At 39.8% G+C, this 12,029-nt stretch overlaps 1 protein-coding gene across 1 annotated transcript; it reads right to left on the reverse strand.

Annotated features, from left to right (window-relative positions):
• Positions 1-205: 205 nt before the first annotated feature.
• On the reverse strand, positions 206-11,967 carry SRD5A1 (steroid 5 alpha-reductase 1; the record flags this gene model as incomplete). Its single annotated transcript, XM_082277330.1, has 5 exons — positions 206-297; positions 2,467-2,617; positions 4,748-4,849; positions 8,739-8,905; positions 11,642-11,967. The coding sequence occupies 5 exons, from the start codon at positions 11,965-11,967 to the stop codon at positions 231-233; spliced, it is 813 nt and encodes a 270-aa protein (XP_082133456.1). The 3' UTR covers positions 206-230.
• Between the last annotated feature and the right edge of the window lie 62 nt (positions 11,968-12,029).

Here is a 12,029-nt window from a genome sequence, read left to right on the forward strand (position 1 = left end):
TGCCTAATGCATTTATGAAGGTGCTTCATTGCTGGAAAAGCATTTCTGTTCCTATTCACCCTGTCCATCAGATTCTGGGTTACCATTAAGAGGAAAAAGCAGTAAGTAATAGCAGCACTGATGGAAAGGCTTTGTCACAGTGATGATCAGAGTATGTTGCTAACCTGCCAGCATCTGTAAAATGTTGGCTGTTACTTAAAGCATACGTCTCAAAGTGTTAAAAGCACAGCTCAGTACAAAAATGGGATGACAATTTTTCTGTCCTTTGGATAGTCTTCAAATTTCTCAAGGTACCATCTGAAAAACAAAGAAAGAAATCTGATGAGTATTGAGTCTTCAAAACGCTGTTGAAGAAATTAAGTAATTGTACAATGCATTCAGTTTGATCCATACATGTTTTTGTCTACAAACAAAACAAATGCCTTTAGAACCTACTCTGGATAGAAAAATGGCATTTACTACATCACCTAAGTGACATCTAATCACCAAATACAACAAAACTACATTACAGCTGCCAGCAATGGGAAATCAAACCAACAGATGTGGTGAGATCAGTCAGGGAAGGAATAGCCCATTCTTTCAAAAAGTATGTTGTTACACATCCTGAGTGTTTTGACATTTCAGAGGGAGAAAAAATTAAATCAAAAACATGTTATTGCATAATGACTTCACATGGAAGCAAGAGATACTTCACACACTGAAGTGAGAGTCCCATTCTGCATAGAAACGTCTCCAGTTCCAGTTAGAATTTGGATAGTCAAACTGAACATGACAAACATTACACTAGCCTCATTGCTAACATCCCTCAAAGACCATCACTATTTTCAGATACAGACAATTTTAAAAAGAAAAAAATATGGAGCACTATCAGATATTGTGTGTTCACCTTCCACAACAAGCACATTTAGTCCCATTTTTGAATATTTATTCTTCTGCTTCTCTGAAATAAAAGAGCTAAAGTTCACCTGTGCTCCTCAAAGGTGCAGATATTCACAATATCAGTAGCTAACTGCAGGATAAAGCTGGAATAAACAGAACAAAACATGCAATGCACGATAACCTGCGTCTAGGGAATACCATTATTACCCTATTTACTCATTTCAGTCATTTATTCTAAGTTTTTTAAACTAAACAAACTACATTAACATGTTTCTTCACTTACATGGATTTCTATCTTTAGTAGCTTGGAGCTTTTTTCCTGTACCACTCTTCCATTTTTATGCATTTTTTCCTTTAGTGTAAATAACTTCCATTAACAACATTTAGCTTTTCTTGATATTCTGAAAGAGTGCCATCAAGGCTTAAGATTGATGGAGACCAGCCATGGAATTTGAACCTGAAGAATGTAATGTACAAGGAGAGGCAGAAGAACCTGTCATTGCTTCCTCTGGCAAGGAGGAGACACTCAGAACTCAACTGGATGAGCCCAGGGCAACTGGGCATTGCCTTGTGGTTTGTCCTGGATGGAGCAGCCATACCAGTTGACTGGACAACCTTCAAATGCTCCTCCCAGCTCAAGATACTATGCAACTCTGCTCACTAATAGCAGGTGATAAAACAGGAAGAGATGGGCATAGGCAACAGGTTTGGAAGGCTCAGGTTGGGTAGTGGAAGAAACTTGTTCACTGGGAGGGTCATACAGACCCAGAACATCCTACAAACAAGGGGCAGGAAAACCTCTGTTTCTGGAGTTTTTCAGAGCTCCACTACACATAGACTTGGCTGCCCTCACAGGTGGTGAGTAATTTTTTTTCAACCCATTTCCTCCTTAAATTCATGTTTATTTCCTCTTATGCCACTAAGCTTCAACATGAGAACCAAAGCAGGAAGCTGAAAATGACCAAGATAAAATTAACATGCTCAAGTTCTTTTAACCATGCCATTTCTTAAAGAGAATCCTTTCAGGAAATAAGTGTCCCCAAAGTATGGTCCCTCTTGTTAGCAGGAAAACCACATTATAAATACTGTGCCTGGGCAGTCAGAATGTTTAGAGCAGAGATTTTATTAAATATCATCTACGAGAACTGTTTTCATGTTGTCCATATGCTTGATTATAGACAATCTGATACAGACATGACTATAAATTGTGCCTGTTAGAGACAGCTTGAGTGACTTTCCAAATTTTAATATTACAGAAACAGGTTTGAGAAGGGAAGGTACAGTATTTGACTAATTAAGACAATATTGCCAAACTTGTCTATAATCTTTACAGATCCAGGATGAACCATCTTCATTTAAACATTGTTTTGATGACCTCATTGAACTGTGGTTTATGCTCTGTACTATTCTGCTGAAATTCTCCAGTGCTTAATCTTCTCAGGGTATTCTCTATCATATTCTTCCCTACAGCAGCAGTCTCTTTCACAAGACTTGCTCTGCAACATCCCTATAGGATGAGGCATAATTTGTGAAATGGAAAAGCAGTGTGGCATAGAGACAACAGAAATGACAAGGCACAAAACTTACTTGTGGTGTTGTCTTGCCCTTGAACCCAGGATGAAGAGAGTACACAATGCAAACGCAAGGCTTTCAATGGTGCAGCAGGCAAGGGCAAACCCAAACCATTCCAGGATCTCTCCAAAAAAGTTGGCTCCACTGACATACTCAAACATTCCTCCTGAAAGCAGGACAGAGTTATTTCAAAATACTTTAATCAAGATGTCCAATGTTATCTTTTCTGTACATCAAATAGGAGCTATATCACCAATGGCTCTATTTAATCTTTAAGGGCAGTGGAGGCAGCATTTTTCAGTTCAAGCTATACTATGAAGGATCACTTCAGACCTCATTCTAAGACAGACCTTTTGTAGCTCCATTTTTCCTCTTTCATTATTTAAAGAAAAGATGATTTACCAGCATCAGAAGCAAGTACATGCCTTTGCAAATAATTATGTTCTTTGATCATACACTAAACCTTTTTTAAAATATGTAAAAATAGAAGACATACTCCCCTTGAGTCTCAGAAAATACTCATAGGGTTAGTTATCCTACAATTTTTCATTTCTTCAAGTACTTTAGAAATCAAGTTAATTATGAACAATATTATTATGAAGTAAAGTTCCAAATTTATTCTCTAGCTTACAAAGTTGTTGCACTTTTGTTCCCATTCCTCATCAGATCTGCTGTTTCAACCCTTACACTCAGTGAAAATTTGGCAGTCTGTGATAAATCTGTTGTACAGACAATTGTGCATAAACAATTGGTACTCACCTGCTGGGAATTTTATAAATCAAGAATTTCACCCTAATTCCAAAGTCAGTGTACAAATTGATAACATCTCAGTATGTGCTTTACTAGTGGGACTAAACAAACAAGTATTTGGTGAATGTAATAAAGAACATGTTTTGACCTTGCTCTAATTACACTACTTTTGTGACAGAAGAAAAATGAAATTCTAGCACTTCAACTGGGTAAGCAACATCAAAAAGACCAGCTCCTCCTGATATTGCAGCAAATAACATATTCCCTTCAGAACTTTTTTGTACACTGAACACAGTACAGTATGTTCATATTCATTTTGCACATGAGCACTTCAATTTACATCTATTAAAATTAAAAGTTACCTTCTTGGTGAAAAATAACAGGGTACCTTATATATCTTAGTTCTTACAGTTTTCTTAAAAAAAAAAAATTAACAACCAAGAAAAAGCAACAACTAAGAGAAAAAATGTGGCAAGAGAGCAGAATTCAGAGATGCTATTATCTTTCTGCTCTCAGTGAGTGTAACTTACCTGGAAGAGAGCCTGTTTCCAAAAGTGTCAATAACCTTAACACTTAACACTTCAATAGGCTCCATAAGAAAGCCTTTCATATTCTCCATTTTCTCATGAAGGCCAGAATTTATAATGCCAAATTCATTTGGATTTCTGTCCTCTTTTCCCTGTGTCTCCCTTTCCACAATTATTGCTGCTCTCAGATTACTTTAGGTACCTCCTTCTTCATCTATGAGACAGGTCACATGCTGAGTACTTTCTGTGCTCCCTTCCTGCCCCCACACTGGGTTGATAATTTAGGTCTTTCTTCTCCACCCACCTGCTGATTCTCTGGAAAGTTGGGCAATGCTGTTACATTTTTACCCATTTTTAAAATACAGCCAATGTTGGTCAAGAAACCCAAAGATTTGCACAAGCCAAGTGATATCATCAAACAGATTCCTTACAATACTTGGCTTAAGAGGAAAAAAAGTAAGATGTTTCTCAAACTATAAAATCACTTCCTCAGGTAGACAACAAAATGCTATTTCCAGTTGCCTCTTATATCATAAATTACTATCTCCTCTAAAATACACCAAGCTTTAGATTCATTTACACATAGAATCTTTTTAGGTTGGAAGAGATCTCTTGAAATAATCTTGTCCAACCCCCACTGTTGATGCAGGATCAGCCAGAACAGGTTGCCCAGGACTATGCCCAGTCTCGTTTTCAGTCTCCTTACAATCTCTCTGAGCAACCTGTTCCACACCTGTGTGTTTGACCACCTTCACAGCGAAAAAAAAAAAAGAAAAAAAAGAAGTTCAGATATAATTTTATGTGCTTGAATTTTGTGTCCATTGTTCCTGGTTCTGTCACTAGGCACCCCTAAGGACAGCCTGGTTCTCTCTTCTTTGTTCTCTCCCATCATGTATGTATAAACTTTGGTAAGATCCCCCTGAGCCTTCTCTTCTCCAGTCTGAGTGCAAGCTCTCTCCACCTCTTGTATGAGAGATACTTCTTTTTGTTGTATTAATTTCTGTACCATTTTTACTTACCTCTTGGTATCTTGTAACCTGTTTCCCCTGGTTTTCTCAGATTCCTGAGAATATGATCAGAATGAATATTGATGGCCATGCCAATCAACCACCCTAAGAAACCTGAAGAAAAATATTGAAAATACTATATTAAGTGCACAGTGTTTCTTCAGAAAACACATTACAGTCAGATATCACATTAGGCATATTATCTCAAAGCAGTAGTAGTGTAAGCAGCATAGACAGTTCTGGTGACATCCTGCACAGTCCCACTCCCACACTGTGCTCTTCAGCTAGTAGAGCTCACATTACCAACAGCTCCCTAGAAATGAAATGGCACTGTAAAAATGAAGTTTATTCTTATGTTGCTAGACGTATATAAATGCATGCATGATATAATGTATATGTATCCCTAACTTGCACAAAGAAAAATACACTAAAATTTTAAACACTGAAAGAAACAGCCATTTTTAGTTTTCCCAGAGGGACATACCTTAGCCCCACTCTCCTTTTACGTTTTTACTGATAGCATATCAGAGTTTCCCCAACAGATTTATGTGCAATAAAAGGAATACAGCTGCGAAGGAATTAATGTACCATCTACTTGTGCTGTTCAGCAAAATTGTTTAGCCATTTATAACAGTCTTTCACAGAAACTGAGATTGTTGTAACATTCTGCATCCTTATGCTGCCATGAGTATGGGATAAATCAAAAGGAATTTATGATTGACATTCATTATTTTGACCCTTTGGCAGTGTGTCACCTATGTTAACTTCCCTTGAAGGCTCCCTGCTGATAAGGAACAGATAAAATCTGTATTTTGAGGTTAACCAGTGCCTAATCTCAGATTCTGTGATTAGTCTTTCCAACAAGACACAATCATCTGGAGCATCTAGATGCTTACCAGTATTAGGAGAGACACTGGTAACCCACATCCCTTGCCTACAAAATTATGCCCAGATATGGACAAGCATATGTGCTCTTCAGGTCTGATGTGTGAAGAGAGCAGAGGTGGTACTTGTGCTTAATTGCCTGACTACCAGATAAAAAGCTTCATGCAACAGATGAGGTCCCGATGTTCTGTCACCTGCACCTTGTGAGTTGCAGGTGCTGCTCTGCTTTGCAGAGCTGCTACTAAAAAAAGTGGTTTGACGCACAGAAGAGTTAGCCATCAACATTGGAAGGAAGCAGTTAAATAGGGACTTAAAGGAGTAAGAAAAAACACAGAATACTGCATGGGGTTTGGAGAAGCTAAAGCAAGCAAAGGAAGAAAGGTGTTTCCAACTAAAAGTGCACATAGATAAGGAAAGGACACAAGGGTGAAGCACAGAGGTGTTGGTGTCCCTGTTTGTAGCAGTCACCACTTCAGGGTATGACCAGCTCTCTTGGTAAATTCACAAGCTTGTTATTGGCATACAGGTGTAAGGTTCATGCTGAAAGATTATGAAGTTGTTCTTGGTTTGCAAGCTCATGGTTCTGCATTTGAAGCAGAACATTCTCATTTCCTCTGAAAATGGATATGTTCACTGCTCTGAACTAAACCAACAACCAGTCCAGAGAAACCATGAGGAAATGACATCAAAACCATATTCCTGCTCCAAATCAACTGCTGGTGCAGATATTATATAGTTTGTCTGTTTTGGGGAACAAAATAACTTATAAGGTTCCACAGTCAGAGAACAAATCAGTTGTTTGCAGTCTCTCACCATGATAGTTAATCAGGCTGCCTTCTCCAAATTTCTATCTTCACTGGAAATTTATCTCATTTCAGCTTCCAGCTATTGAACCTTGGTGGGCTGATACTTGTAGACACTCATTTATCTTCCATGTGTAACTTCATACAGCTTAAGAAATACCTTATTAACTACCAGCAAATATGCTTTCTTGCTATTGTTATTTTCTAATATTCTAGTAGGGTTTTTTTTTAGTAATTTTAAACAGAAGCTTAAAGACAGTGTCAGATATTTTTGAAGTACTAGAACATAATAATCCAGTTGTTCAGGGAGTACCCAGTGTACAATACTTCACTTTGGCATTTGCTTTGATCAAAGCCACAAACATAAGCTGCAGGTATTTGGAGATGCCCAGCTGGAATGAATACCAAATAGCAATTATAAATTGCTAAGATCCAATTATGTTGATATGTACTACAAAACAAAAAAACTCCAAAAGATATTCTAATTACAGAAATAATAATAATAAAAAAAAGGTCTTCAGTTTAGCTGTTAATGGGCATGCCAAATTTTATCTCAAGGTCTGTTGTAATTACAGTCTCAAAAAATCAGCAATGGTCACACTCTTAAAGTGGTTGATATGTATACCAGGAATCTTCAATTTCTTAGTTTTCAGGATAACTTTTTATTGACTTACAAAAGTCACCAAAGTAACACTTACTTACTTTAGCAGTACTAGAAATATACATAAAAGCATATATTTCAAACTGGTATTATTTGGCAAAAAAACCCCCAAACAAACAAAACCACAACAAAAAACACAAATACAAATCAAACTAATTCATACACAGAAGTATTCATAACTGAAGGCAGATGAACCTAACTATTGTCATTTATATATTTGCATCTTTCAGATATCCTTGAAACTTAAAAAAAAAAAAAAAAAACCCAAAAGAACTCAAGGAAATTTGGGCAACAAGTCTTATTAACTTGCTTTTTTTTTTAAAGAGATTTGAGTAAGGAGGAACTGATTTATGCTCATTAATCATGATTTGTTCACAGCACTGCATTGAGATATCTTTTGACTAAGGACACCAGATATCTTTTGAACTAGGACACTGAAAGAAAATTCTGCCTGGCTTTAGTGTCTTCAACAGTTTTGATCAACAAATCTTTTAAACTTTTTTTTTGCTGGATTCCAATTTAAGGAGAGTGGAAATTTGAAAGTACCAAGAAGACTTCAAATATATTCTAGTGCCCTCTGAAGTCATTCCCTTGTACCTCAATTTCTCTATTTTTAGCACACAAGTAAAACTGCCTCCTAATCTTGGCAAGAGAATCTACTTAGATGTAAATTTCTTCACCTTTATATTCATGACAGCATTTAGCACAGTTGTCCTCTATTGTCATCCACAGTAACACTGGAATAAAGACAATAAATTCTTCTTCTTGATGTAAAAGGCTTGAGAAATCCAGGAGAAACACTAACTTGCTCTGGCTACAGAATAACAAAAAGAAGGGTACTGACTCAGATCAACGGTCACAGTACAGTACTCTGCCTTTGACTGATGAGGCAAAATATTCTGGTTTATCTTCAGAGGAAAATGATCTTTCTGTAAAGATTTCATTAGGAAATGATACTATCATTTTGACAGTGGGCAAAAATAGATGCCTTGGTAACAAAAAAGTATGGTTAACAAAATACTTCGTCATTAAATATCTTAGCCTTTTAATCATATCCATGGCTTCAAGTATAATGTAACCTCACTTCCCGACTGGGAGTGAATGATTAACCCCTCCACCCCTTCCTTGTGGGGCCAGCTTTGTCATTTGACAAAGCCAGCCCCCAATTAGAAGGGCAGGTGGATTGGTGCCTGTGTGCATATCCAGTGTAGATATCCTGACACCAAGGACTTGTAGCATTTGCCATGGTATGTCATTAGTTAGCAGCTACCCTTGCTAGTTTTTTTACTCCATGCATTTGTTTACTTTAGTTTAATCTATATGTTAAACAAAAAATCCTTGCTTCTTCTAAACCTGTATGCTGCTGGTTCCACGTAGGGCTTCAAGTTTCTACATCAAAAGAAATACACGACCCGGATTTACCTGGGTGTTAAAGAGTAAAGATGACAACCGGCTCACCTAGCACCGCAGAAAGAAATGTCAGTTCACAGCTCTAAAGAAAAAGGCTAAAAGGCCTCCAGCTACACCAATAAGAAAATTATGAGAAGACTTATAAAAAGGCATTGAAGATACTATAAGAGCACAATAAAAAATTAAGAGCTATGAAGACAGAGGAAAATTACACCTGATGTTCTCATACCATGATTTAACTCACCTGTAATGAAGCGTAAATCGCCCAACCAGCCTGGAGGGTAAGTTGCATAGGTGGTTAAGCTTCGGCCCTGCAAGTATCCATTGAAAACACAGAACAGAAGCGCTAACACAAAAGTGAAAAATGGCGTTGGTTTTCCTTCACGGATCAGAAGAGGAAAGATGAGTGCCCTATAGTAAACAAAGAAAAGAAAATGTATTGTATTAATCAAAAAAAAAGATAGTTTTGAAGTCCAAACAATGTCCACACTACCCTAATTTTCAAATTCTCAGCACCAGTCCTTGGTGCCTGTTTGAAAGGATAGCTGCGCTTGCTTTAACACCTAAAACCTTCTTCTTTTTTTGCCTAATTGGAATTACAAGATCAGTCCTCTCTCCCCATATGGCAGAAATTTTGGACTTTGTATCCAAAGCAATTACTTTGGTGAGAGGAGTAAAGGCAACTGATATTAAGCACAGCCCATTTTTGTCCTCCTTTGTTCCTAAATCCTCAGTTGTATCATCGAGCTTTCTGAAATGAGCTAGGTCTCAAGATCCTTCCACCAAATTCCTCCAGCACTTCCAGAAAGAAAGTCAATCCCCTTGAAATTAACCTAAATGAGATCGGTTTCCTCCCTATCCCGTAAGTCAAAACAATTATTGCTTCACCTCGACAATTTTGGTGTATTCTATGACACCTTTAAAGACGTGACAAACCCACAATTGCCATCCCATTTGGGAAAGGAATCTTGATTGCTTTTCCTGGGGGATTATGCAAGTAAACAAACTAGCTCCAAACAAGAAGAGCAGGTGAATATTCTTGTGCTCTTTCTTGTGGAACTAGGCAACTCCCAATGGTCTATTGATTTAATTATGATCTATAATGATACAGAAGCAGGATCACTGAAGCCTGAGCACTCTTCACGTGTTTTCCATCTACCCAAGGACGACTGCTTCAAAATAATCTTTCCAAAGGAACCACAACTCTAACAGCCTTCAAGAAAGAGTAACAAATTCATTACAGGATTATTTAAAGCCCACTATGCTACAACAAACATAACTAGATAACAGTGAAACATAGATTTAGAAGAAACAAAGATTTTAGTCATAGGCTAGCTGTGTTGAAATTAGTTAGAATAGGAAGGAATTTGGGCCCAGCTAGAGTTAATGAAAATAGTTGAGAGAGCTGGACCTGAAATGGGTTTTAAGATGTTGGTAACTGATTACCAAATAACTGATGATCTGTCATTTGTATGTTTGCTTAGCTGTGCTTAGAACGAGGAATAGAAACATTGATAAAGTTGGTGTAGGGAACAAGGACAACTACCAATTTCCTCCCTTGGTGGGAACCCATCCAAAAGTCATGCAAGAGGAAACTTACAGGTCACTAAAGTAATTAGGATTGTTAAAGCTCAGAAAGGCAAAAAGGTCAAAATGAGGAAGATGAGTTACTCCATCTTTCTTGGGACCACTGACCCAATTCAAGATCACCGACTCAATTCAGAACACACACTACGCATGCTTAATGACATGTAAGCTCATTTCCATATGAAGCGGAGAATGGGAGGTGTTAATGTTATGAATATACATTTGTATTTTGGATAGTCATAATATTTCGGAATAAAAGGTATCGTGTTTGCTTGTATCAGGGCCTGCGTCTTAGGGAGGTATCCCAAGCAGTGCCTGGCACCAAATAAAACGTGCACTTTCTAACTCTAAACTGTTAGAGAGTTTTTGTCCATCTCAGTTGGATATCGATATTAGATCGATATTCATATTTTGGTAAATCAACAGAGGTGTCTTCCAGTCTACATTTACCTACAGAAAAATCCCTCAGGTTTGGCAATAGCAGTAAGCAACTGGAAAAAAAGGAACTGCAGCACAGCTCAGCTTTCTGTACAAACCATTGCATTGCATTCCTAGCTATTCCCAGACATCAAGGATCAGTTAAGACCCCATACCAAAGCTAATACCTTTATGCTTAAGAACAGAAAAAGGGGGAGCAAAGACACAGTTCTAAGTTTTCAAACGCAGCCTCCACATCAGCCACATGTCATATACCTCCCCACCACAAGGCTGTGGAATATGCTTGGTCAAAAGCAAGAGCTTTTCTCGATAATCACCAGAAAATAACAACATATGAGCCACACAAGTGGCTTAAAATAAACCTGACAAATCTATTGCTCCCGTCTTGGTGGCAAATTTACTTGTGGAGTATGATCAGTAGCTACTGTCCATGAATTGAAGGGAACAGCAAGATCGCACCTGGTATCCAGCTAAGCTGCCTTCTCCACGTATTTTTACGAAATGCCTGAATACTGTCGACTACCTGGCAGCAAAGGGCACTCGGCCTCAGCTTTGCCAGTATTTTAATGACTCATTGGATGTGCTGAGCTGGAGGAAATCCCCATCCAGTCCAACTCCTGCAACAAACACTATGTTGAAAGATAATGTTGAACAATATAATTGGAAAATAGCTATTGTCTCACAACATCAAGATTGTATCAGTACACGGTGCTGAACTTTCCTTGTTGTAACACTGTGACCGTAAGACAGCCTGGTCAATCCATTGCTGAGGCGGGAGTCACCATGAGGCAGCAGCACAGGGACGGAGCGGCACGCTGAGCATCGCAGTGCACAGCACAGTGCGCACAAGGCAGCCAGCCCGGCATCACCGCGGCTGTTTACCCGGCTCCCGTAACAACACAGACTATCTCCATGTAGCGAAGCAGAAGAGACGCCAGTAACTATTAGATTAAGTAACAAACGCTAATGAAGAGAACCTCAACCCCTTCGGTAGGGAAGCAGCAACCAGGCATTTCTATGAAGACCGATCCCTTCTCCTGTCCCCAGCACCGCAGGGTGCCCCCACCATCCGCCCCAGCCCCGCCGGTGCCCGCGGGCAGCGCCGCTCGCCCAGCCCCGCACCTGTGCGCGTAGTGCAGGAGGAAGCAGCCCAGCAGGACGCGGTTGGGCCGGGCGGCCGCGACCGCCCCGCCACAGGCGGCGAGCCCGAGCGGGACGAGGAGGGAGGGCAGCTCCTGCAGCGCCCAGGCGGGGCGGGCGGGCAGCAGCCAGCCGAAGCGCCGCGAGGAGTACCGGCCGTAGGGCATGGGGATGAAGCAGAGCAGCAGGGCGGAGGCGGCGCCCAGCGCCATCAGCCCGTAGGAGAAGAGCTCCAGCAGCCGTCGCTCCTCGGGACCCTCGGCCCGGCGCCACAGCGCGCACACACCATCACCACCGCCGAACCCCATGCTGCTCTGCCGCCGCGGTTCATCCGGCACCGCTAGTGGCCGCCGGAGGCGTGCCCGGAGGC

The sequence above is a fragment of the Coloeus monedula genome (genome assembly GCF_965178545.1).
Source record: "Coloeus monedula genome assembly, chromosome: 1".
NCBI classification, from domain to species: domain Eukaryota; kingdom Metazoa; phylum Chordata; class Aves; order Passeriformes; family Corvidae; genus Coloeus; species Coloeus monedula.